This window comes from Hemicordylus capensis, chromosome 14, assembly GCF_027244095.1.
Source record: "Hemicordylus capensis ecotype Gifberg chromosome 14, rHemCap1.1.pri, whole genome shotgun sequence".
Classification (NCBI taxonomy): domain Eukaryota; kingdom Metazoa; phylum Chordata; class Lepidosauria; order Squamata; family Cordylidae; genus Hemicordylus; species Hemicordylus capensis.
In genome coordinates this window covers 12,324,479-12,351,471 of record NC_069670.1, presented here as the reverse complement: position 1 = coordinate 12,351,471, position 26,993 = coordinate 12,324,479, and the positions used below count along the sequence as shown (strand labels likewise).

Here is a 26,993-nt window from a genome sequence, read left to right as displayed (position 1 = left end):
CTGAGTGGCCAGGACACACACCCTTTTACGAATGTACTAAAGGCTGTAGGGAGGGCGGGCGGGCGGGCGGCACGCCCCACATCTAAACAGAGGTTGCACTGCCACTCAAGCTGGGGCCAAGACCCCACCCAGCTAATACTCACCCCAAGAGCAAACATCAGCACACCCTTTGGGGACACAGACACACCCCCAAACGTGGAAGTAAGTAGCACAAGAGTCAGTCAGGCGTTCGCCTCCACCGGCCACTGACTAACCACAACAGGACTTCTGCCAACACCCTTCCGGACGATAGTAGCCTCCTGCTAAACACAGGAAGCTGGCTTCTACCGAGTCAGACCCTTGGTCCGTCTAGCTTAGGATTGTCTGCACAGACTGGCAGCGACATGCCAGGCAGGAGCCGCTCCCAGCCCTGCCTGGAGACGCTGCCAGGGAGTGAGGCTGGGGCCTTCTGCATGCATCTCCAGGTAGGGCTGGGGGAGACCCCTGCCTGGCGTGTGGCTGCCTGTCTGTGCAGGCACTCCTGAGCTCAATGGACCAAGAGCCTGACTCTGGGAGATGGCAGTTCCCTATGTCCCTAATGCCTTCAAAGAATAAGGTTCGTAGGAGAGGGAGGGTCAGGAGATCTGTAACGGAGGATAAGCTCCCTTGGCGAGAAGCAGCACTAACTGAATTTGAGCAGACCCCCCCACCATTCGAGCTGTGGAATACGAGACTCTGCCTCCCGCACGGGCGAAGGTGCACTCCTGGAATATGTCCCAGAATCCTCTGCAACGGACCAAAGGGCCAGGATGGGGAGCCAGCCCCGTGGAACGAGGTCCCTGGAGGCAGTTGCTGGCAGGCATCCTCTTCACTGGGCGGGGAGACCTGGGCAGAGCGCCCAGTCTCAACAACAAAAAAGGCCTTGTTCCCAGGAAACCAGGGGCCGGAGCGATGCCAACACAAACGATGGCCAACAGAAACTGGAGGACGGGGACGCTGCCTTGTGTGCAGCCGGAGACCAAGGCTCCTTCCCTGAGGGGACGGCGTTCTCCTGCTAGTTCGACAGAGGGGTTGTGGGTAACCTGCCGACCTCCCCATACCTGGGCTCTGTGCTGCAATCGCTGCACCTGCAATTCAACTCCAGCACACCCAAGTTGGCTACAGATCTAGTTTCTTTTTAGAGACTAAACTGGGAACAGGAGGCGGCAGCTTTAGCATCTTCTAAGCAGAGAGAGAGAGAGAGAGAGAGTTTTTTTCCTCCAAGCTATTCACACATGACATGGTCTACTGCCCTAGACTCCTTTCAGAAGCCCTGCTCGGATCTGGGTCCCCATACACTGGACTACAACTCCCATCAGCCCCTGCAGCAGCAGCAGGAGGGTGGGAATTGCAGCCTGGGGACCTAGGTTTGAAAAGCCCTACTCTAGAAGGACATCAATTTAAGTGGCGCCGTGGGGAAATGCTGGACTAACAAGCAGAAGGTTGCCGGTTTGAATCCCCGCCGGTACTATATCGGGCAGCAACGATACAGGGAGATGCTGAAAGGTATAATCTCCTACTGTGCGGGAGGCGGCAATGGTCAACCCCTCCTGTAGTCTACCAAAGACCACAGGGCTCTGTGTGTGCCAGGAGTCGAAATCGAATTGACGGCTTTCTAGGCTTTTAATAAAATAGGGGGAGCCATTCGGGCATTTCCAGCCGTGGACTTTTGACTACAGGTCCAGTGTCGTCTCTCACCCTCCCCTGCGAGTTCCTCAAGGAGCCCCAGCCCCGACCATTAGCTGAGCCCCCCACACCCCCATCCAGGAGAGAGGACACAAGGTTATAAACAAAAGACTGAGCAAAGTTTATTCCTTATCGGTGACCTTGAGACGGAATACATTCCACAGTTAAGAACACCACGCAGTTTAAAGACCCAAGCGTCATTGCTGCTTGCCCCAGAGAGCCAGCAGGAGGAAGGCAGAGACTACCATGCTAGGGGTGAGAGACAAGCACATCTGGGCCGAGAACAAAGGTTCCTCCAAAAGACTGAAGATGACAGAGATGCCTGTGGGGACAGGCGCCAGGACAAACAAACCACAAACCCAAACAGCTCCAGAGCAGGAGCAGCCACATGGTTAAGTCCCCCTTTTGCCAACAGCAGCGACCCAAGAAAAAAACATGGGAGGATTTGAACCCAGCACCAAGGGAAGTCACCCTTTGCTCTCTGCAGATCCTGCCAGCCAGTTGATCTTGCCCCTTCAGGTCCATCTGCCTCCTCCCAACACCACCAGCCTGGCATCGCAGGAAAAAGGGTGATTTTGGCTGTGTCTCAAGGTCTGAGATTTGAGAGAGAAAGTGAGATACCACGTGGCCCGCCAGCATATTAAGACTGCCAAGCAGGTATTTTTGGTCCAGAATCGGCTTGACACAGAAGGATCAGGGTTAAGAGCTCAGATGCCGGAATGTGAACAGCAGGTTTAATGCCCTCAAGGTGGGCTTTAAGGAGAGTGTGGTATTTGGCCAGTGCGAGAACTGTTTCGGCACAATCTTATATTTAAAAAGTGGGTGGGTGGTGGGGAGGAGAAAGATCTTGGTCCCAGCATTATTAGGTGTTTGGTCAGAGGGTAAAAAGGCAAGAAGGGAAAAGACACCAAGTGCAAGATGTTCCTGCCACAGGAAACATCTAGGGACGATTTACTCCTGTGGCATAGCAAAGAGGGGATTTGGATCTCTAGAAAACCTGGGTAGAGACCAGCCAGAGCGACCGGTGCCTGGCTGTTGTGGACACAAGGGAAATGGGTGCGAGAAGGCCCTCCCCCTCTAAGACTTCCGGTGGTGGTACAAGCTGGAGATGGAGGGAAGATGTTACGAGGCAAGGGACGGATCCAGGCACAGCAGGGCTCAAAGGATCTGGCGCGGCATCCCGTAGCCCGTCATGCCCGCCTGAGAAGCTCCCCGGTTTGTGCCCATTTGCAACCCAATGACGCTCTGGCCCTCCTTGAGCTTGTCATCCGAGAAAGCCCGGCGGTTCTCTTGAGACTTCCTGCAGGAGACAAACAGACAGGAAGTGAGGAAAGGCAGCTAATTTCAGGACTTAAAGGGTGGGGGACGAACTAACAAACCTTTTCCCCTGAAGCTGCAAGTGAAGCTTTGGATTCTGCCCCTGCCACAGTACTCACTTTGGAAACCAGTTGGGGTCCCCAGCGAAGAACCCATCCCCCTTCGAGACGGCCAAGCCTCCTAGGTTCATCAAGGTCCTCTGGACACAAGCCATGTTTTTACCTGGGGGAAATGGAGATGTTGAATGGATCAGTGAGCACATCCCTGTGATACTGCAGCAAGAGGAGCTGATACTATTCCCACTTGCATTAAGCAAGAGCATTGTGCTATTAACCTGTTCTGTTACTGAGGGCCTCTCCCCTGCACAGCCATGGAGAAGGGCTGTAAAAAGCAGGGAAATTTATTAAGTTGGCCAGCTGCTTTAAAGCAAGCTATTCTAAAAGGCAAAAGATTTATACGATTTGAAGAGAAACCACAGTATGTCGGAGATGGTTAATACAGGCTCTTCATTTGTTTTGTTATCTTATTTCAGGTTATGTTTTATGTAACAGTTCTTAATTGTATACATACACAACTAGAAATGGAAACACTGAGGTCAAGCTGTGCATGAAGAACAATTACATTAAAAATGAACACAAAACTCAGAAACTTGTGTTCATCTATAAACATTTCTTCTCTCTCTCTCTCTCTACTTTTAAACAATTGTAAATTGTATCCATTACATCTCGAGCATCGATCACATTGCTAGACATAATACAGCGTATTTGCCCCTTCAGGTTTGAAGCATCGTACTGCAATTACTGTTATGATGTTCACTTTTGGGGACTCTTATATCTGGTTCTGAACTATGTGCTGATCTATGATGGTAATAAACCGAATCTGAAGCTATTCTACAACATGGTGAAAAGGCTTCATGACACTCTTACTTTGAAGCGAGTTGGCCCTGTGCTGTCCTTGGGACTTCCTGCCACTTGATGAGGTAGCTATGGCATTACAGGAAAAAGCCAGCTTCTCAGAATTTCTTATCTGAACAGCAAGGATCATATGGCTTCTCTGGACAAATCGGGACGGGTCTGCAGGACTGGGGAGAATTCTTGCCCAAGATCCTGACGAGTTGCTGCCAGTTAGTGCAGGCAACGCTGAGCTAGATGGACCAAAGGTCTGAATCCAGAGAGCAGCTTCACATGCACAGTGCAGGCCACAAGGAACCCCGTCCCTTGCAAGCGGTTCCAATCCCCATCTCTGCCACACACCCAAGCCTCTCTCTAGCAGTTAGGGACTAGAAACCTGCCCTAAGGAAAGCTAGATCAGCCATGCCATTGTAGATTTTGTCCCTCCATGCCCACAGCATGCTTGTGCACCCCTCCCACCTCGTCTCCCATACCTTCCCAAAGGTCCACAGTCTGGAATATATCTGTGGCGAGGATTCCGTAGTGCTCAGCTGCACGCAGGAACTGTGAGATCTGCTCCATCTGCTTGAAGGCCATGGTGGACACCTGGATCTTGGCCACGGGACCCTGGCCTTTGGGGTAGAGGCTGTTGATAAGCTTGCAGAGCACCTAGAGGGGAGGAGAGGTGGGGGGTTGTAGCAGCAGCTGGGCCCACCCCCCTTTTTATCCTTTGCCCCTCCATCCCCAGCTGTGTGTCAAGGAGACGGAAGAAGATCCCTGCTGGATCAGGCCCCAAAAGGCCCATCTAGTCCAGCATCCTGCTTCACACAGTGGCCCACCAGATGCCTCCGAGAAGCCCACAGGCAGGGGGGTGAGGGCATGCCCTCTCTCCTGCAACTGTATTTAGAGCGGCATCTTGCCTCCGAGACTGGAGGTGGCCTATAGCCACCAGAACAGTAGCCGTTGCTTTCTTATGAGGCAAGGCTACAACATCTGGGGTGTTTTCGTTGAAGAGAGAGGCAGCTCTGGGGAGACATGAGAGAGATCTAGCGAATGATGCATGGTGTGGGGTGAAGAGTTCTCTCTCCGTCTCGCAACAGCAGAACCAGCGGTCATCCCATGAAACCAGTTGCCAGGAAATTCCGGACTTTTCATACTGTGCATAATTAATATAAGAAAAGCTCTGCCACAGGATACGGTGATGGCCACCAGCTTGAATGGGGGGCTTAGGCAAATGCATGGAAGACAGAGTGATCCATGGCCACTAATGCAATACATGGTGGCTTCTTGGGGGAAGGTGCTGTTTCTCCCCTTACCGTCTTTCCCCACCCAGTGCTTTGCACCTTTGCAGAAGTTGGCCTGTTGCCTCTGGTCCAACAGGTTTCGGAGCAAACAGAAGGAACCCGTTTGACCAGGAGGTGGAGGAGATACATCCTGAGCAGCACCTCTTCAACTCGGAAGAGACCATCTCCTGCCTGCACCATCCGCTTGGGTAGAGCTGACCAACGAGATCATGCCCTCACCATGAGGACAGCCCCTCTCAGACCTCCCACACAAAACCCCATCACTTCCGAGGAATCGAGCTCGCACATACGAAGTTCTTACCGTGCCATCTTTCAGCCACTTCTGGAAGTTCTCCTTGCCGGGCTGAGACTCCCCGACCTCCGGGCCACACTGTGCCGCAATCCACTGGATGAGAATCTGTTCCAGATCTGGGTCATATTGCCGGTCGATCTTCTGCTGAACCTCCCGGCTGAGTCCATAAGCGGGGCCTCTGTTTGCCATGGTCGTGTGTGGGTCGGGTGTCTCTGCAGAGCCAAAAATATGACCGGTAAGCAGGCTGGCACTTGGGAAGGCTGCAGCCAAGCTGGGCAAAGACCTGGAACCAAGGAAGCTGCTACCGGCTGAGTCAAGCCCTGGGTTCGTTTACTTCAGTACGGGCTACACTGACTGGCAGGGTCAGAACTCCAAGCATTCTCGTTTCTCTTGCGTGCTTAAACCCAGTTTCCTGCTCTGACCCAGCAGTTTGCTTTGTATCCTGTCTTTCCGCCCAAGAAACCCGAGGCAACCACACTCCATTACAACACGGCACCATGTTGTAAAGGAATCCTGCTGGAGAGTAAAGCGGGAAGGCCAAAGTAGACGTAACTATGTGGGGAAAGCCAGCCAAAAAAGGTGGCTTTGTGTCCGCTGCTGAAACACCCCCTCCAAAAAGAAGGCCAGAAGGATCTCCCACAGCAGATGGTTCCACAGGGTAAGAGCAACAACGAAGGCGGCCCTCTCTCCCCTGACGCCAGACAATGCACCTCCGAGGGAGAAGCAGCACACAAAGAGGGCATCTTGACCTTTTCATGGGACAGCCTGCAAGAGAGGACCCTTCAAGTCCCTCTGACCCAAGCCGTTGAGGGCTTTATCGGTTCAAACCAGCACCTTAAACCACACCAGGGGGAAACAGGTAACCCTTACCACACACCATGTGTGGGAGCTAGCTGTGTTCAGTTCAGTAATGAAAGCACTCTCCACATGCTCCAAGCTACTCCCTCGTATGGTCCCGGACAGTGTGCTTTGTTCACTGGGAGGCTACAGAATCTAGGCCAGGGCAGGAGCAGTGGCACCTAGACTAGGCTAGCCCAAGGCATGATTATTCTATAATTTTTTTTTAATCCCAGCCTTGTTTCTGTTCTAAGTATGTTACTGGTAAAAACCCAACAAGCAGCTTATTTGCCCTCCACAACAGCCATCACCCAAGTCCAGTAATTTCCTCACTTATCTCTGGCTCCTTAGTTTGGGGGCACAATGGGTCCTGGCCTCTCATCCACCCTTCCCCATCCACTTCCCAGGACTACCGACAGGGGTGTTCCGGTGGACGCTCCCTTTCACCCAACCCAGCCCTGATAAGAGACCTATTTCTGGGTCATGGAAGGGCTTAGCTGTGCCACACCCACCTCTTCCTGCCCAAGCACTTATCAGAGACCGGGGCAGTTCTACAAGTTGCGGTGGCATGCTGTGCAGAAGGGTGCACCCGCTCCTCCCCCCAGCTGCAGAAATCCCCCCCGCCTCGCAAAAGACCCAGAAAAAGTCCTTGTCAAACGGGAAGCATTTCTGCCTCTGTGGGTATGCATACAGGGATCCTCAATGTTGGGCCCCCAGATGTTCTTGGACTTCAACTCCCATCATCCCCAACCAAAGGCGGCTGGGGCTGGGGATTATGGGAGTTGAAGTCCAAGAACATCTGGGGGCCCAACGTTGAGGATCCCTGCATACAAGAAGGCACTCCCAGCAGCGTTCTCTCTATTCCGCTCCCCCCCAATCTCTTTGAGTTTTGTTCTGGGCAGCAATAACAAGGCAGAGTGTGTGCATGTGCATTCAGAATGGGGCCTTCCTGAGCGGGAACTAGAATTAACTGAGCAAACATAAAAAGAACTTGTGAGCACACACACACACACACACGTGTGCACACCATAGAGGCAACACTGATCCACAGCTCTCCTCCAACCTATTCCCACCCACACGGCACCTCCAAAGCCACGGCACTGCCCCACCCCAGAAATATGCCCCCCCAACAGCACCCTTGTAAGAAGAGGAGATCAGAAGATCTCGATGGGACAGCAGCTTTTAAAGCCTTCTCTCCCCACCTGAGGGCCTCACTTCTTTCCCCAAGATCTGCCGTTTATGAGCAGCTGGCGATTGTGTTCACAGGTCTGGCACGTGCCAGGCCCTTAGGACAGAGCCGGTGATGCCAAGGTGCAGGCTCCGAGGCCTTACGTCAGGCTTGTAAACCGGCACTCGCTTCGGGCGAATCCAGTTGAATCAGGAAGGCCCCGCTCTGAATGCACATGTGCACACGCGGCCTTGATCCAGCCGCCCAGAACACAAACTCATTCCCCACCGAGATGGAAAGTGACAGAGACCTCGGCTTCTGTGTCCAGTTTTGGAGTGGAAGCCTAATACTCCCCCCCGCCCCCGGTTTGCATGTCTCATTAACAGCATCTTATTACTGGAGGAAGTCTGAAATGCCAGTGCCCCCAAACATCTGCCTATCTTCATTCGTGAGGGGAGTGCCGACGTTCAAGCAGCCTTCTTCTACACGAGAACAGCCACTGCCTCCCTCTCAGAAGCCTTCACCTCAGGGATTCAACCTGGGAACTGCTATGTGCCGAGCAGAAGCTCCACCACTGAGCTGTGACCCCTCTTGCAAAGCTGCCTCCCGAGTCTGACCCTTCGTCTCTCTAGCTCAGTCTTGTCTGCACTGACTGGCAGCGGCTCTCCACCACGATTTTGGACAGGCGTCTTTCTCAGCCCGACACAGAGATGTTGCCGCGGCCTGAACCTGGAACCTTCTGCGTGCAAAGCAGATACGCTACCCCGAGCAGTTTCTGCATCCTCTTGCACTCAAGAAAGTGGTGGGGGTAAATAGAGAAGAGGAAGCACCTACTCCCATTTCATTTCAGAAAGCAGAGACTGCTGTGCTGTGATGCATCAGGGCTGGAACCTGAAGTTTTAGAACACGGAGGCTGGAAATCCAGAACAGCAGAGACCCAGAGGGCCTGCTTGCCTCCAGGACTCTGGTCCCGCACAATGCAACCCATTCTTACCAAAACGGGGGTGCGGGTGTGTGTGTTTTTTGCTCCCGCCCTGCCCCACCACAGCAAGAGTTACCCGCCCTCCAGGATCGGCGTAGAGTCTCCAGGAATCCGCACCAGTTTCCAGGCGAGACGCTTGACAGCCAGCTTGGAGGTTTGGTTGATTGAGAAAACCAGAAGCGAGTTTCCAGGAACAGCCCAACCCCCACACTTCCCCGGCCTTCCTTCCACCCCCCATCGATTCTCCAAAGGCTCCAGAGAGGCCCGCTGGAGTCCATTGTCCAGCACTCTGCAGACAACACTGCACCTCATTGTCTCCATCACCTCCCCACCCCGCCGGCCACCATCTGGGGATGGAGGGGGAGAAGACGAGGAGGAGGAGGAAACCCAGCTGCCTTTCAAGAGGCTGGAGCCCCACAGGCGGGAACCGCCCGCCTGCCCCACGCTGGCCAAGGAGCCGCTGCAAGATACCAGCAGAGCCAAGAATAGGCTGCACTGACCTGCTGTTTGTATTACCAAGTCTCGGTTTGCAGGGAGAAGAGTTCGAGACCTGGAGTCAAGCACTGGCCCTCTCCACCCCCAGCACAGCATCCCTCCCATGACTGTTGCTGGTGTCTGTCTTACGTTTCTTTTAGATCGTGAGCCCTTTGGGGGCAGGGAGCCATCTTATTTATTTGTTATTTCTCTGTGTAAACCACCCTGAGCCATTTTTTGAATGGGCGGGATAGAAACTGAATGAATGAATGAACACAACAACAAGCCCTATCCACCCCCAGCACAGTACCTCCAGTGACTGTTGCTGGTGTCTCTCTCATGTTTCTTTTGTGATTGTAACAGGGAGCCATCTTATTCATTCATTCATTATTTCTTTGTGCAAACCGCCCTGAGCCATTTTTGGAACGGGCAGGATAGAAATCAAATAAATAAATAAAGTTACTTATTATTTATTTATAAATAAAGGGGTTTGCCACGGCCTCTTCCCGCCCAGTACGAGATGATACCTTTCAGCATCTTCCTATATCACTGCTGTCCGATAGAGGTGTTTCCCATAGTCTGGGAAATAGACCAGCGGGGATTTGAACCGGCAACCTCTGGCTTGCTAGTCAAGCCATTTCACTGCCCCCACCCACCCCCAGTAGCCAGACCCTAAAGTTTGCTGGCTTTTAACCTGCTTGCTTCAAGTTAAGTGTAGGAGAAATAACCAAGGTATCCGCATTCTGGGAGATGTCAAAGATCTGTTCAAGGATTGCATACTTTGCCTTGCTGGAAAAGTTTGCAGACTAGATGTCTCTCTCCTCCCCACCACCACCACAGAATCATCAAGTATTGGCTTTGACATGCAGATTTTGCTCTGTCCAAGAAGCTACAGGGCCTTTCTTTACTCCTGGCACTTTTTAAAAGTGCACGATAAGAGATTCCTTTGTTAGGTAGATTCTGGGCAGTTAACCAGCAACTGTCTGCTGAAGGGAGCTAGCAGGCACCTTGGGTTGGAGGAGATGCCATCCGGCAAGGGGAGGCGTGCGTGCGCGCACACACACACACACACTTCAGGTAGGAGGGCAAGGGTGCATGCCATAAGTATATTTGAGGTCTCCTGTCCCTAGGGATCCCATTTGAGGTAACAGATCTGCTGCCTGGGGGGTGGGTGGGATCTGCACATGTGGAAGGAGCACAGTATTAGCTTCAAATCCTTAGTCCTGAAGCTCATGGGGTTGTTGGGAAGATGAACGTAAGTACAGGCACTGCCTTGGAGAAGGAGCGGGACAGAGAAGTTAAAAAGATGGAACCTTAAAACCGGATCCAGATTCATACCTCCTACGATGGCACCCATCTCCAGGTGACTCTAGAAAGAGAGTCTGGAGGTTTGTGTACCGTGACATTGTAAAAGATGGGTGTGTGTGTGTGTGTGTGTGTGTGTGTGATTTCAGGAATAGCTCAGGGCGGAATTGGTGACTTGTTCCTAGAGCTTGGGGGAAAACAGCGGTTCCCAACCGGTGGTACTGCAGCTGATGCTGAACTACATCATGCATGTTCCCCAGCCACCATTTATTATAAAGTTATAAACTGTGGCTGGTGGGGATGATGGGAGTTGTAGTTCAGCATCTGCTGGAGTGCCACACATTGGGAACCGCCTGATCCAAGACAGACACATGATTTTTTAACCGATCCGTAGCAGTGTTCCCTCTAACGGGGGTTCCCAGATGTGGTTGACTACAATTCCCATCATCTCCCAAGCAAAAGCCATTGCAGCTGGGGATTCTGGGAGTTGTAGTCAACAACCTCTGGGGATCCGTTAGGAGGGAGTAATCACGGAAAGGTACTGGCTGTTCCAAGCACTGGGGTGCCGATGAAACCTGGAAGAGGCCAGTCTGTTTGGTGGGGGACGGGGGACGGGAAGCCGGTGAGGCCACAGAGATGCTGAACCTCTGGGAAGAAGCTTCAGAAATCAAGCCTTAAGATCTAGAGCACAGAGGCCCCGGCCGGATGCGAGTGGAAAGGTGGAGGCACCAGGCCAAGCCCACAGTCCGGAAGCAGAGAGGTCCGCGATGGGGCAGCTGCAAGGAGAGAGCCTGAGTGCAAGCCGCAACCAGCCACTGGGATCCATGGCCCAGTAACAGATACTGCTGGCAGCGTTTGGGGCGGGGGGGGGAGGGGGAGCCAAAGAATGCACAAATGCTTGTGTGCTCTGGAGCAAGAGCAGCCGGGAGGGGAAACCCTGCACCACGAAGCAAGAAGCGAGAGGTCGACCGGGGACAGGTCTGCATTCCAAACAGGATGCGTGAACAAGGAGACTGCAAGCCATTAGCTCTTCTTCTTCCCCAGGATGTAGGCCTCTGGGAGAGCTGGGGTGTGTGTGTGCGCGCATGACCAGTAGCTTGGATGCCTTCCAGGATGAGAGTTTCAACCAAGGTACACTGCCTGTAGCCATGGGAGTTCTATTTAAGCCCCACGAACAGCCATTATTATTATTATTATTAATAATTATTAATTATTATTACATTTATATCCCACTCTTCCTCCAAGGAGCCCAAAGCGGTGTACTACATCCTTAGGCTTCTCCTCACAACCACCCAGGCTGAGAGAGAAGTGACTGGCCCAGAGTCACCCAGCAAGTCTCATGGCCGAATGGGGATTTGAACTCGGGTCTCCCCGGTCCTTGTCCAGCGCTCTAGCCACGACACCACATTGGCTCTCTCTCCATTAATAGGCCTCAGCATCCCCCCCCCCAAAAAAAAACCAGGGCCATTTAATGCAACATCTTCCCAGTGATTAGACAAATGCATTAGTGTACTAGGAGAGAATCTGTGTGGTCGCTAAGAGTTGATACCGACTTGACGGCACTTAAATCAATCAATCACTAGGAGCTGGGAGACCCCAACTCAAATCCCCATTCAGTTAGGAAAAGCATTGGGTGACTCTGGGCCAGTCACTTCTCTCTCAGCCTAACCTACCACACAGGGTTGTTCCATGGATAAATATAACCACAGATACTGCTCTGGGCTCCTCAGAGGAAGAGCAGGGCAATTTATGAAAGGGAGAGCAATGAGCCATGGAAGCTAGATGGAACTTCCAAGCTTAGTGGCAGTCTATCCCTGTAGGCTAGATATTGGGACAAGACATGGCTGTTGCTTTCATGTCCCCGTTTGTGGGATTCTGGGAGGCTTCCGATTGGCACAAAACCCTGGATTTTGGACTCTGGGCTGATTGGACATAATGGAAGCGTGTCTTTGGTCCAGCATCCTGCATCTCACGCAACAGCGGATGCTCTCAGCTTTGTTTCCCAAAGCACTGGGAACAAGAAACCAGTGGGGAAACGCCGTTTTCCAGGATCTGCAAACACATCTCGTCAACTTCCAAACCCCCCAGGATTTTTCTAGCAGACCTGTACAAGGCGGTGTCGTCCTAGAAGCTACCTTCTACCGAGTCAGACCCTTGGTTCCTCTACTCTGACCGGCAGCAGCTCTCCAAGGTTTCAGGCAGGGGTCTTCTGTAGCCCAGCCTGAAGATGCCGACAGGGCATGAACCTGGGACCACCTGCACTTGGAGCAGATGGACTGCCACAGATCTACAGCCCCACCCCAAAGGTGCAACCCACATTCAAAGGGCAGCTGGGAGAAGTTTCTCATCACTTCTGAAACACGTGTCTATTATTCAGAATATTTTTGCACTGCTGATGCATGCTGTGGTAGGTTTCTCCTAGTAGTAGGAGAAACCTACTACAGTAGCAGACTTTCCTCCTAGTATTGATTGATTGATTAAGTGCTGTCAAGTCAGTGTCGACTCTTAGGGACCACCTAGATAGATTCTATCTTGCTTCCGCAAAGTCCAGCTTTCGCATCCATGGAGTGTCACGGGGAAAACCATGGTCCAAACAATTCTAATCTTTGTAGGTATCGACACGTGCCTAGTAGTAACACTGTAGTAGATTTTCCTCCTAGTCGTAACACTGTAGTAGATTTTCCTCTAAGTTTATTAGCAACCCTGTTGCTAGTACTGTAAATATTGCAACAAGCCTCCACTTTCTTTCCCCATTGAACTGTTATCATCATTTTGCTACGGCTGTAACAACTCAGCAAGAAGTACCATTGGGTAATATTGACATTGTAGCATGTTCTCCTGCTGGCAACCATGTTGCCAGTGCCTGTAATTGCCCACCAGTCTCTACTTGTTTCCTAGTTGTTACAGTTGTAACAATTCAGCAAAAAAAAAAAAAAAAAAAAAAGGAGGGGGATAGAGGCTTATCGTAATTGTTACCTGGAACCGAATCAAGTGGTTCGGTTCGGTCTGGAAGAGCGTCCTTACTGCTCGTGATTCGACATGGCTACATTCCATGGGCCTGAGCTTGTACGTTCTGTGCTTGCACATCACGGCATTTCCAATGCAAAACTTGCAACTTGGAGTACTCTGGGAAGCGATCAGGGCTGTCGCCCTAATTTTGTTTGACAGGCAGATCCAAGGGGGGGCTTTCATACAGCCATCCGTTAGACCCCCTGCTAGGCATTCCCTTTGCCTCCGTCTGGAAGTTTAAGTTTAACGGTCTATTCGGAGAGGGGAAGAGCAAATTACTCCTTCCCAGCCCTTGGGGGGTGGTGGGCGGCGGGGAAAATCTGGATTAAGCACAAGGTTGCTGCAGCTGCTGTTTTATTGGGCCGTTACGCTGTTTTTTAATGGAGAACCACAACTCAGTGGCAATCAGAGCTGCCCGTAAAACCCTCCCGGGCCTCTGATCTTTGCCTGTCTGCACTGCGAATTAATAGGTTGCTGTGGGACCCTTTGGGGAGGAGGAATGTTCTACCAGTAAAGTTAAGCCAGGTCCAGGCCTGCTTGCAGACGTTCTCAGAAGCAGATTGTGGAAGGTTGTCCCTGGCCACGCTCCAGAAGAACACACACACACACACCCCTCCAAAAGAGAGCACACAGCCCAAAATATCCTCTCCATTCTCGCTTTTGTACAGGCACCCTTAAAAAGGTCAGGGGACACACACACACACAAATCATTTTGTGCATAGGCTCCAAGGCAAAAGGAAGCCCACAGAGGGCTGAACGAACCAATGGCTGCTTGCAGAGGTAGCTTAGGAAAGGGGTTAGAGACAAACTCATGGAAGAGAAGAGCTCGCCCAAGGACGACTCGTCCTGGGGGCTAGATGGAGCCTCCAGGTCCAGGAGCAGTCTATATCTGGATTGCAGTCGCAAGGGAGCAACAGTGCAGCGGCGGGTCCAGCCTTCATCTCCTGCTTATGGGACTTGAAGAGTTGGAGTGTGGGAAGCGGGATGCTGGTCTAGAGGGGGGCCTGATCCAAGGAGGCTCTTGTCTTCTAATCTCAGCATTTTAGCAGCCTTTAAAAAGAGCTCTAAAAACCGATCTTCTTCGCCTGGCCTTCAGTGATTGCTTAAATGATTTTGATTTTGTTTTCATGAGGTTTTTTTAAAAAATCCATTTTATTATTTGTAAACCACCTTATTTATGTCTTTTTCTTTGTAAACTTTGGCTGAAGAGTGGTATATAAATATTCTTTGGCATGTGGGCAAGGCTGTATAAAAATCTAGTAAAAAAACAAAAACAAAAACAAACAAGCCCCTTGGCTGCCAGAGTCTGAGAGTGTCCTTTTTTGAGACCCAGCCTGGTGAAGAGGGTTGGGGCACTGGACTAGGCCCAGCAAGACACAAGTTCAAATCCCCATCCAGCCATGAAACCCACTGGTTGACTGTGGGCCAGTCACTGGTCTCTTGGGCTAGCCTACCTCGCAGGGTTGTTGTGAGAACAAGCCACTGTATACACTGCTCTGGGTTCCTTGGAGGAAGCATGCGCTATACATGACACACACACAAAAGCACCTTCACCACTCACGCCTGGGGATACTGAGGCCTCAAACAGGGATCTCCTGCTGCAAAGCACTCCCAGCACACAGAGAAATTAACCTTCTCCAGCCATAGTGGTTTGCAATGCAAGCCCCAAGGGATAGGGTGCCAACCTGAATCTGACCTGATCTTTAACTAATTTTAAAGTGCGTCGTTTAGCTGTACTGTACAGGTGAAACTCAGAAAATTAGAATATTGTGCAAAAGTCCATTAATTTCAGTAATGCAAATTAAAAGATGAAACTGATATATGAGACAGACGCATTACATGCAAAGCGAGACAAGTCAAGCCTTAATTTGTTATAATTGTGATGATCATGGTGTACAGCTCATGAAAACCCCAAATCCACAATCCCAGAAAATTAGAATATTACATGGAACCAAGAAGACAAGGATTGAAGAATAGAACAATATCGGACCTCTGAAAAGTATAAGCATGCATATGTATTCAGTACTTGGTTTGGGCCCCTTTTGCAGCAATTACTGCCTCAATGCGGCGTGGCATGGATGCTATCAGCCTGTGGCACTGATGAGGTGTTATGGAAGACTAGGATGCTTCATTAGCGGCAATGCAGCTCTTCCGCATTGTTTGGTCTCATGTCTCTCATCCTTCTCTTGGCAATGCCCCATAGATTCTCTATGGGGTCAGGTCAGGCAAGTTTGCTGGCCAATCAAGCACAGTACACTGTATACTTTTCAGAGGTCCGATATTGTTCTATTCTACAATCCTTGTCTTCTTGGTTCCATGTAATATTCTAATTTTCTGGGATTGTGGATTTGGGGTTTTCATGAGCTGTACGCCATGACCATCACAATTATAACAAATTAAGGCTTGACTTATCTTGCTTTGCATGTAATGCGTCTGTCTCATATATCAGTTTCACCTTTTAATTTGCATTACTGAAATTAATGGACTTTTGCACGATATTCTAATTTTCCGAGTTTCACCTGTATTTTCTATTTTAATTTTCTTTTTTGTCTGTTATGGTTTAATGCGTCGCATGTTTTTATTGTCTGTTTTAATCCTCTGCTGTGAGCTGCCTAGAGAACTATTTGTTATGGGGCAGCTAACAAGTCAAGGTTATGATTAGTTTGCTTTTTTTTGCAGGTGCAGTAGGGGAAATGACTTGACTAGCAAGCCAGAGGTTGCCGATTCGAATCCCCGGTGGTACCTATATCGGGCAGCAGCGATGCAGGAAGATGCTGAAAGGCATCACCTCATACTGCGCGGGAGGCGGCCATGGCAAACCCCTCCTGTATTCTACCAAGGACAACCACAGGGCTCTGCGGGCGCCAGGAGTCGACACCAACTCGATGGCACACTTTACAGCAGCCCGAGGAGAAGGAGAAAGTTCTCGGCCCAGAAGCCTGGCACAGCAACTGCTCCGCTCTCTTTAAGGGCTGTGTTTCCCAAGCAGGAAGGAACCTCCTCCCGCCTGCCCCAGAAGAGCTCCTTGCAACCACCTTCGCCCTATGCCAAGAGGTAGATCGCATTTGCGGTGGGGCTGGAGGGAAGAGATGTGGAAGGCGGCCAAGGCCAGAAGCCACACAGCTTATGCAGCAGAATCAGAAAACCACCTTCCTGATTTATACCAGGCATTGTTGTAGCAACAGAATCGCTTCTGGACAGGGATCCCAGGGGAGCCATCTTGTTCAGTGGGCCTTGGGCTGTCTGATTCACCCACACACACACAGGAGGCTCACAGGCAGGCCACAGAGATGACACCCCCAGGAGCTGCTCTCCAGAGGTAGACTGCTCCCAAGCATGGAGTCTGCCCTGGTTGCATCTGAATGGGAGACTTGATGTGTGAGCACTGTAAGATATTCCCCTCAGGGGATGAAGCCGCTCTGGGAAGAGCACAAGGTTTCGAGTTCCCTCCCTGGCTCAAGATAGCGCAGAGAGAGATTCTTGCCTGCAACCTTGGAGAAGCCGCTGCCAGTTTGTGAAGACAATCCTGAGCTAGATAGACCAAGGGTCGGACTCAGTATATGGCAGTTTCCTATGTTCCTATGTTTCCTAAGAGTTCCCAAAGCAGTTTATGTAGACTGCAACACACACACACCCATCATTTCACCATTGCAACTCTCTAAGGGAGGAGAGCCACTCAGGACTAACTAGATGACTCTTTGAAAAGTTAACCCCTGCTAACTTGGCCAAGAGACACCTTTTGATTCTCTTTATTTAGGTGATTCTCTTTATTGAGCAGGGGAAAAGCAACTGGCCCTCTCCACCCCCAGCACAGCATCCCTCCAGTGACTGTTGCTGGTGTCATGTTTCTTTTAGATTGTGAGCCCTTTGGGACAGGGATCCATCTTATTTATTTATTATTTCTCTGTGTAAACTGCCCCAAGCCATTTTTGGAAGGGTGGTATAGAAATCGAATAGATAATAATAAATAATAATAATAATAATAGATGAAGCAGACATGTGTCCATATCTGTGCAAGCACATATTCAGGACCATCACAGCAACATAGGAAGCTGCTTTATGCTGAGTCTGATGCTTGGTCCAACTAACTCAGTAGTGTCTACACTGACTGGCAGCAGTTCTCCAAGGTTTCGGGCTCAGGGGTCTCTCCCCGCTCTGCCTGGAGCTGCCACCAGGGATTGAACCTGGGAGCTTCTGCATGCCAAGCAGACGCTCTGCCACTCAGCATAGCTTCCCTGCTAGAAAGGGGCTTTGGACATGCTCAGGAACACTTTGCCCCTATAGTTCAGAACCCAACGCAAGGTTACTTTCCCCTCAAGGCAAGAAACTCTGCACAGGCGGCAAGCACTCAAACCTAGGAGCCAAATCATTCCACCAGGCCATGTGTCAGTCCACGCCCCGAGTTCCTGTCTCCGCCAGATGTGAAGTGTCTGCTGCTGGCATATTAACATGGCCGTCAAAACCTCACCTTGATGCAGATAAAGCAAGAGTGCTGACGGAAACAGGAAGGGCGGGGTCTCACCCAGCTAGACACAGTCCTCTCCCCCAAGCTGCAGATACACGTTTTTTAAAAAACCATACCAGGATTGGTGTACAAGCCACACCTAGAAATCAGCACCTGGAGAGGCCGAGAACCCAGAAAGGACTCAAATGTTCAAATAAACGTGTCCCAATATTCTGGCCAGGGAGAAACACAGACATGGCTTTGGAAATGGTTGTATTAAATCCGTGAGAAGACTCAGGATTTAGACTGTACGCTCTTGGGGGCAGAGACCTACTTGCTTACATTACTCCACAGCATCATAGCAGTTTGACACCTGCTCTTTGCATGTGGATGGCATTGATCCTTGGCACCCTCGCTTGGGTTCCGGATGTGGACCCGAGGTTACCCTAGCATCCCCAGTCATTTCAGAAACTGGAGCAAGAGATTACTACAGAGAGAGTTGACACCGGAGAGGAGAGCTGGTCTTGTGGTAGCAAGCATGACTTGTCCCCATAGCTAAGCAGGGTCTGCCCTGGTTGCATCTGAATGGGAGACTTGATGTGTGAGCACTGCAAGATCTTCCCCTCAGGGGATGGAGCCGCTCTGGGAAGAGCAGAAGGTTTCAAGTTCCCTCCCTGGCAGCATCTCCAAGGTAGGGCAGAGAGAGATTCCTGCCTGCAATCTTGGAGAAGCCGCTGCCAGTCTGTGCAGACAATACTGAGCTAGATAAACCAAGGGTCTTACTCAGTATATGGCAGCTTCCTATGTACCTATGTTCACCAACTCCAGACAGATCTGAACTGAAGATGGCCCCCAGTTTCTAACATCAAAGAACTAGTCTTAGATTCAGAAGTTTTATCACAGACATCTTTAAATGCACTCGTTGCAGGAGCAGGGTGGGGGTGGGGGATTCCCTGCACAGGCCAAGTGCTCGATTCCAGGGAGAACCCTTTGGTCTCACCTCTGCCATGCTAGCTTCCTAGGGTGAGGGAATCTTCCCTGCCGCCAAGCATCCAAAACACTTGGCAGCAGGAAGAGATTCACAAGGCCCGGGCTGAGCGTGGCCTGCAGGACCCAGGAAAAAGGAAGCGAGCTTTGTTTAGGCTGCACTGTTTACTCTGGTTCCCCTCTGCGTGGAGTTGCTAACCACAGCCATCGCTGCTGCAGCAGCACATGTTCTAGGTGAAGGAAGGGAAAGGCACCAACCATGCTCTGCGTTCAGGCATCAAGTTGGGGTGCAGAACCAGACCACCTTCTGGCCGCTTGCACAGAGAGAGCAAGACACCCCCTGCCCACCAGCACCCACTATTCAAATGCAGCCGAGAGCCAATCCAGAGCACCTCTGAGCATGAGCAGAGTGCCTCCGAGCACCAGGAGGCCTGCAAAATGCAGGGAAGGACGAGCTAAGAAAGTGCCGATTCCACACAGGCTTCAGAAGTCCCACTGCTACAAACCCAAAACCTCCCTCGGACGGCTTCTGGCTTTTAAAAATTGTTTTAAACCTCCCCGTGGCCAACGATGCTGTTGCAGAATTGGCCCAAGGTGTTTTCCCATATACTGCAATATAAAAAGTGACTGGGCTGAGTACCAAGCCAGCAAGCGATGGCTTTGAACCTGGTTAGGATTAACCGGGTTTGCCCCACCAGTTTACGCACACCAAGCAAACCCCAGGCTGAGGACGGGCGAGAAGAAATTAAGCTGCATGGCTTTAATAGCCACGCTAAGCTTTGTACCTGGGATGCTCTCCAACTTTCGCAATTGACATCTTGTGGCAGAGAGTCCCCCAGGTTACTGACCTGCCACCCAATTCAGTGCAGCCGTCCTAGAGCCACGCCGCGAAGGCCTCCCTGTTCGCTCACCACCACGGCCAGCTGCAGCCAGTCACTAGCTGTTCATCAGGGCCAGCCCTTCCCGAGGCAGGCAGTACAGCCGGAACTTGCACCCCAGGGTTTCATCATCCCTGCATTCCGACCCCAGCAGAGAGCAGCCAAGGAGACGGCACTGCTCTAAGTCTGCAGGGGAGGCTGGCCAAACGGTCTCTTTTCCAGGGGGGTGTGTGTGTGTGTGTGTGTGTGTGTCTGTCTGTCTGTCTGTCTGTCTGTCTGTCTGCCTGGCAGAGTGACTCAACTGCCCTCCTGTTCACCCCCTAAGTGACAGACAATTACTCATTCCAGCCTCAAGTGGTGGGGAGGATACTGACCCCAACACCCCCCACCCACCCACTGAGTTGCTCAAGCTCTGGGAGTGGCCTAGAGTCTCCAGAAATCAGGATGCAACCCCAGACAGATGAACCTTGACAGCAACCTGGAGATTCTGGATGGTTTCTGATGGGGAGAAATCTAGGGAGGCTCAGCGGCTGCCGCGAGGACTTCACTCAAAGTTAGTAACCCTACCTGCAGATTCCAAGAAGCACACACACAAGCACACACACACCATTGCCTCCCCAAAAAAGTTTGGGGTGTAGGAAAGGAAAGATGCCCACACATAGACTATGCTGTTAATAAGGATTTCAGATGCAATTAGTTTTATTTTTCACTACTGCTGCTCTGTGTTTTATGCATTAGTGTTCTAGGGAGACATTAAAGTTTTTTTAACTAGAGGTTGTTTTTATGTTTATATTAGGAGCTCTACTTTTTGTATCTTAATTGTGTGTTTTAACAACAGTATTATAAACAGCTTTGAAATTGTTGTACTGAAAGGCAGGATACAAGTTAGATAAATAAATAGAAACAGACATACATCAGGATCAAGGAACACGACCAAGCAAGGCTGAAAAGGCTACTGGGGTGGATAGGATACAGCCATTGAGACTCACCCTATAGGCCCTATAGGGGATCGAGTTAATAAGCAAAACTCCCAATACACCCCTTTGCCTTTAAGTTAATCACCACCCCACAAGTGTATGAAATAATGGAGTAAACGTCTTCACTCTGGTTTAGCTCTTTTTTTTTTAAGCCACCCACTCCCCACCAAGAGAAAGTAAAGCTCTATGGGGCAGCCCCACACACCCTACACAGGACAGCAACTTAAGTGGAATAGCTCCTCCACACACCACATAGCATAGGGTTGCCAACTGTTTATTGAGCAGCATATAATTCAATTGCATCTATGTCAATGACACGCAGGCTCTTGAGTACCACTGCATGCTTATTATTGGTTTATTTATTCAATTTTTATACTGCCCTTCCAGAGTTGGCCCAGCCCCTCGGCCGGCCCCCACTCCAACTCGCGTCCCTCATTCTGGCAATGAAGTATTGGCAACCCGACCCAACCCTTTCTCTTCCAGAGACTCCGATTCAGCCCCGGGACCTACTGAGCAGATTCCACCCCTTCAGCTGAAACCCAGGCCTCCAGAGAACGTCTAGAGCGCGCGGTGTCTGCGGCACAAGGCACTAGTCCTCATGGAGGACGCGCGGCGCCCCTTGGCGCCCCACAGTTGCACTGGGGGGGCGCGGATCCCGGCGGGGCCAAGGCAGTGGGGGGCTCTTACCTTCAGATGGGCTGGGAGCGCCGAGAAGATCAAGCTGCGACTCGCGTTGGCTTCCACGCCCAAGCCGGACTTTTTATAGCTGATGTCAGCCCTAGTGAGGGGCGGGCGGGCGCCGCCGCCACCCCGGGCAGGTCTTAAAGGCGCAGGGGGCCAGTTGGTTGACTCGCGAGGAGGCCTTGCCGGCCGGGGCTGGAGCAGTGCCCGCGATTCATAGCCCGATGATCAATGGGTGCAAAAAATTGGAGAATACACAGACACACATATAGATATATATATATATATACACACACATATCTATTTGTGGGAGGAAACTCTGCCGGAATCGCATCGGGCAGAGCGCTGGCTGCGCCGCCCTTACTCGCGAGGAAACTCCCGCGGGGGAGCTCGGAAGTGCAGAGAAGGCGGCAGCTTTACTCGCGGGGAAGCCCTATCGAAGTCAGTAGGGGCGCTTGCTTCCCGAGTAAAACGTGCACGGAGCGAGCGCAGGACCTGCCCGCCGGATTTAGGCAGGGCGCGCAACTAGTCTCGAGCATTTACTTCGGCGGCCCCGCCCGGGGTAAAGAAGCGCGTTGTTGGGCGCTTACTCGCGAGTAAAGCCAGGGTCTGGGAGGAGCGCAGCTTCTCAAGGTAAGGTTGCGAGCCTCTCAAAACAAGAGCTGCCTGCTGGAGGAGCCCGATCCATGGGGCGCGGGCGTCGGTTCTGTCTGAGATCGGGTCTGACAATGAGTGGGTCTTACTGGCAGGTAATGGATAGTGGGCTTAGCAGTTAAAAATCGTGGGAGTAACTAAAAAAGCGCCTTTTCTGATTAATTCTGTGATGACTTAATTACTTACCAGAAACAGTGGCTGTCAGGTGTGGTCTTAAAAGAAGTATTCCCCCTCCTTGCTTACAGAGGAGGGAATACCTCTCCTAAGATGGTGACCACTTGTTCTCATGCAGTAGTACTGTCTGGTGCCATCTTAGAAGAGGCATCCCCCACACAAGAAGGAATACCTCTTCTAAGATGAAGCTTGCTGAGACACACAAGGAGATGCCAAGCACCATCTTAGGAGAGGCATTCCCCCTCCTCACTTACACAGAAGGGAATACCTGTGTAATAACTGACACATACCTGGTTCACACAGTGCTAGTGGGTGTCTGGGGCCAGGTTAGGAGAGACTTTCTCCCTTCCCTCTCTGCAGGAGGGAATGCCTCATCTAAGATGGCAATTATAATCTAAGAATGCCTCATCTAAGATGGCAATCCTCTAAGATGCCTCATCTAAGATGGCTAAGATGGCTGCAATACAGAATGTGCACCGTCTCAGGAAGTGTTGGTAGGTGGCAGCTGGGGGTCATGTTAGAAGAGGCCTTCTCTTCTACAGGAGGGAATGCTTCTTTTAAAAAGATTGCTGGCAACTATGCATATTTGACTCTCCATCTTTTGCAAAACAACAACAGACCACTCCTTTTCTCCCTTCAGAAATTAGCTGTTGCTTCAGAGGGTAATGAAAGCAGTTTTGAGGGGTTAACTACTGCCCAAATCTCCCAGTTTGATTTGAACTGAAGCGGGTGTGAAAGGAGGCCGGCCTGGCCTGTTGAGTGCTTCTCGATTGCAACTCTTCACCCTGCTGGGGCCATGTGACTCCAGAGAGCAAGGCCAAATTTGGGAAGAGAGGAAGCGGTTTTCGAGCAAAGAGTCATCGCCTCCCTTTTAACCCTGGAGGGGCCGGGCCGCTCTTTCCCCAGCAGCCGGGAGAGAAGCATCCGGCCTGGGAAAGCCCAGGGGGCCGGGGGAGCAGTCAATGCCCCCTGTCCTTCTGGGACAGTCAGTGGCCCCTGTCCCCCCCATCACGTGCTTGGCTTTTGGCCTGGCCTGCCAGCCTGGGTTGCTGAACCAGTTTAAAAAAAAAAAAAAACTGGCTCCAGAGGGCTTTCCAGAAGCTGGCGCGGCCTCCTTCGGGGAGCGAAGATGTCAACACTAAACTATGCAGCTTCCTTGTGACGCCACAACACACAGCTCCCCCCCTTCACCCCGTCCCACACGAATGAAATCATGCTGGACACCATGTTCACGGAGAGCTCGTTTTACCAAAAAAGGAACCTAGCCACACATCCAGATCACCTTCAGCGACTCTTCTCTATGCCTGTCTGCCGTCTCATGCGGGACAGGCAATTGTGGGGGGCAGGACCTACTCAATTGTGGGCCCTGAGCCTGTGGAACCCCTTCCCACAAGAGCAGAGGTGCACCTAGGTAACTTTGGAGCCTGGACTTAAAGGCATTTGGAGGGTTCCCCTCCCCACACAGTATTTTAAACACATTTTTTAATGTGACCACACCACCAGACTAAAAAGGAGTTGGTGCTCCCAGACTTTGGCCCAGAAGAGGCTCGCTTAGCCCTCTAGCCTGTAGAACTCCTTCCCACAAGAGGCTCACTTAGCCTCCTCGTTGCTGAGCTTCTGTTGAGAGGTTAGGATTCCTGGCTTGGCAGCAATGGATCTGTAGCAATTTCCCAGGCCTCCCTCAGTTTTTCATTTTGTCGGCTGTGGCTTGCTTCTCACTGTGTGTCTTAAAAAATGTATTTGATTGCTTTATAGTACTGTTGTCAAGTGGCTGTAAAAAAAAAAAAGGCAGGGCAGCAAACAAAGAGGAAGAAATTCCTGCCTTATCTGGAGAGGAAAGGCCAGGATACTGCACCCACAAAAAGCTGCATTCTGAGATGGATATAAACGACACAGGATTGCTCTTGTCAGTTTACTTACACGAAAAGGCAAGGAGCAAGGCCCCAGTTTGTGGGGAATGATCCTGAGCAACTCTGCCTTTGGAGTGCTTTAAACTGCGGAACTCACCGCAACATGAGGTGCTGTTTTAAGACATCCAGACGAATTTGTGGAGGAGGATTCCAAGATGCCCTTTCAAACATATCCCCACCCCAAGGAGAACTAGAAACTTGACCGCTTGAAAATAAGATTCTGAGGCAGCTGCGGTTAAGAGCAGACATTCCATTTCTTTTTCCTGTGCTTGCGTTGAAGAATGGTGAACTCAGCCCAAGGAGGCCCGTCCCTTGAGCCAGTGCGTCCCACCCGTTTTGCTAGTTAAGGCCCGCTTGTTCTGGGGGATTTAATGGGATCCCCCCTGTCCCAGAGAGCACATGAACGTTGCTGCCCTCAAAAACGGCTCGGCTGCTGTATGGATCGTGGGGATCCCTTCCCGGACTGGAAGGGCGGTGCCAAGTTCAGAGCAGGAACTCATCCAGAGGCGCATCAGACAGGATCTTCTGAGCAAGCAGCCGTTCTGCTGCATCTCTGTGGGAGGAGGGATTGATGGCTCCCAAACATACCCCAAATAGTTACGGGGCAGAGTTAACCATCCCCCTCAGAAGAAAATCTGGGCCAAGGCTTTAGCCTCACTTCCTGCTATCCCCCACTGGCCCACCAGATGCTTCCAAGGAGCCTGTAACCAGGAGATGAAAGCATGTCCCGTCTCTGGCCACCACCCCCTTGCCACTGGTTATTTAGAGCCAACCTGCCTCTGAGCCTGGAGGTAGCCTCTAGCCATCAGGGCTAGTGGCCACTGATAGACCTGTCTCCCACAAATTTGTCCAAACCCCTTTTAAAGCCAGTCCAAGCGGGTGGCCACCACCGCATCTTGTGGCAGTGAGTTCCATAGATTGGGCCCTGCATGAAAAACTCCTCTCTTTTGACTGTCCTAAATCTGGCCCTCCATTGATTTGGATGGCCTTGGGTTCTGCAGTGCTAAGAGAGAAAAAGTATTTCTCTACTCCCTTTACCCACACTGTGTCTGATTTTATAAAACTTCTACCATGTCTCCCTTCAGTCACCATTTTTCTAAGCCAAGAAGCCTTTCCTTAGAGAAAGGTGCCTCCAGCCTGCCCTCTTCTACACCGTTTCCAGTTCTATAATATCCTTTTTTGAGCTGCGGTGAGCAGATACACTGCCTCTGGGGATGACAGCTCTGTCGCCCGACCTCTCCTCCTCCACAAATTTGCCTGGATGTTTTAAGACAGCACATGTCGCGGTGAGTTCCGCAGCTTAAAGCACGCTGTTCCTTTAGCCTGCTCCAAATTTGCCACACAGCAGCTTCACCCACCTTCTATTAAATGCAACACTGTTTGAAACCTCTCCACGATCTGTCAGACCTGAATCTCGCCCCCACGAATCCTTCCCTAAACACAAACCTCCGTCTGGTTTCTCTTTTTCCGTGGTGCCCCAAGTCCTTGAGTTTCTCCTTTTGTGCCTCAGAGTGAGCCTTGCGGTGTGGGGTTCATGGAGCTGTACTTGGGGGCTACCCCACTCCTTGGGACCTCGTTTCACAAATGCACACAAACACTAAATGTAGAGATTTGTTTTTGTTTTTTAAGTCCAGTTTTACAAAACAGTCCCCACCCAACCCCCAAACCCCACTCCCGTCTTTAGAAGTCATCGCTCAGCCAGTCATTTCAATCTTCTCCCACTGCGGTGGGGTGCTCTCAAGGGTTTATTTTCACTGCCTGCCCGCTAGGGTCACACAGGTCTCTGCAGCGCCTCCTGCGTGTCTATGGAACCACCGGATACTCCACACGGGGCACAGTTCCTCTGCGTCTCACTAGAGGGTGCCGCCTCAGCCCGTGTGGACAAGATGGGCCCATTCGCTCCCCCCCTCCTCTTCCCCCATGGGGGGCAGCACAGCCAGGGGTCCCCTCAAAGAAGAGTGGCCTGCTCAAATCTCTCCTCTCCACGCTTCCGGCCAAAGCCCAGTTTCTGCCTCCGTTGCTGGGTGGCCTCTCGCCGCCGGCGGTAGGCCAGGAACTCTTCCCGCAGGGTGGCGCAGCGTTCCTCCGGGCTTGGGAAGGACACGGGCGAGCTGGACCCGTCCAAGGCGCCCACGGATTGCGAGTTTGAGGGAGAGCCACTGCTCTCGCTGCCGGAGGTCTTTGAGCCTGCAGGGGCAGAGAAGCAGGAAAAGGGGTCTGGAATGAGAGAGGCGTCTCTCCTCCAGCGTTAAGTGGCGCAGCGGGGAAATGCTTGACTAACCAGCAGAAGGTTGCCGGTTCGAATCCCCATATGGGGAACACCTCTATCGGGCAGCAGCGATATAGGAAAATGCTGAGAGGCATCATCTCATACTGCGTGGGAAGAGGCAATGGTCAACCCCTCCTGTATTCGACCAAAGACAACCACAGGGCTCTGTGGGCGCCAGGAGTCAACACACTTTACTTTACTCTCCTCTAACTAGGATGGAAGATGGGGAGGCACAGTGGGTAGACGGGGGGAGGGAGCAGAACATAGGAAGCTGCCACAGACTGAGTCAGATCCTTGGTCCATCTGGCTCAGGATTGTCTGCACTGGCTGGCAGCGGCAGCAGCAGCGCTCCCAAGCTCCAGGATCTTTCCCAGCCCTCCCTGGAGATGCTGCCAGGGACTGAACCTGGGACCCTCTGCATGCAACGCAGGGGGTCTGCCGCTGAGCTCCGGCCCCCTCCTCAGAATGGTGGTCTGCTTTACCTGGGAAGCTCTGAATGGTTTACACTGACTGGCAGCAGCTTCTCCCTGTTTTAAACAGGGCTCTTCCCCAGCCGAACCGGGAGATGCTGCCAGGGATTGAACTCGAGCATCCAAGGCAGGGCCCCTCACGCGAAAGCCATTTTCGGCCACATTACAGCCCCTTTAGCTCTTGCCCACAGGAGGCAGCACTGTGTCAAGACAGGGATGGCAACAGCTTTCCTTTCTGGCTTGTAGTCCCAGATGCCCTGCCTCTGA

At 51.6% G+C, this 26,993-nt stretch overlaps 2 protein-coding genes across 6 annotated transcripts in view; both read right to left on the bottom strand.

Moving 5' to 3' along the window:
* Positions 1-1,801: 1,801 nt before the first annotated feature.
* On the bottom strand, positions 1,802-21,406 carry TAGLN2 (transgelin 2). The gene is made up of 5 exons (XM_053277762.1): positions 21,256-21,406; positions 5,517-5,719; positions 4,406-4,580; positions 3,141-3,243; positions 1,802-3,004 (listed from the first exon to the last, which is right to left on the bottom strand). Exons 2-5 carry the CDS (start codon positions 5,694-5,696, stop codon positions 2,863-2,865), a joined length of 600 nt encoding a protein of 199 aa, XP_053133737.1. The 5' UTR covers positions 5,697-5,719; positions 21,256-21,406; the 3' UTR covers positions 1,802-2,862.
* A 4,248-nt stretch (positions 21,407-25,654) lies between these two features.
* Positions 25,655-26,993, bottom strand: part of IGSF9 (immunoglobulin superfamily member 9) — a 45,427-nt gene continuing 44,088 nt past the window's right edge. For all 5 annotated transcript variants that reach the window (XM_053277753.1, XM_053277752.1, XM_053277754.1 and 2 more), the window contains one exon: positions 25,655-26,174. In XM_053277753.1, the coding sequence (XP_053133728.1) occupies positions 25,936-26,174 (239 nt within the window). In that variant the 3' untranslated portion in view covers positions 25,655-25,935. The remainder of the gene's footprint in view (positions 26,175-26,993) is intronic.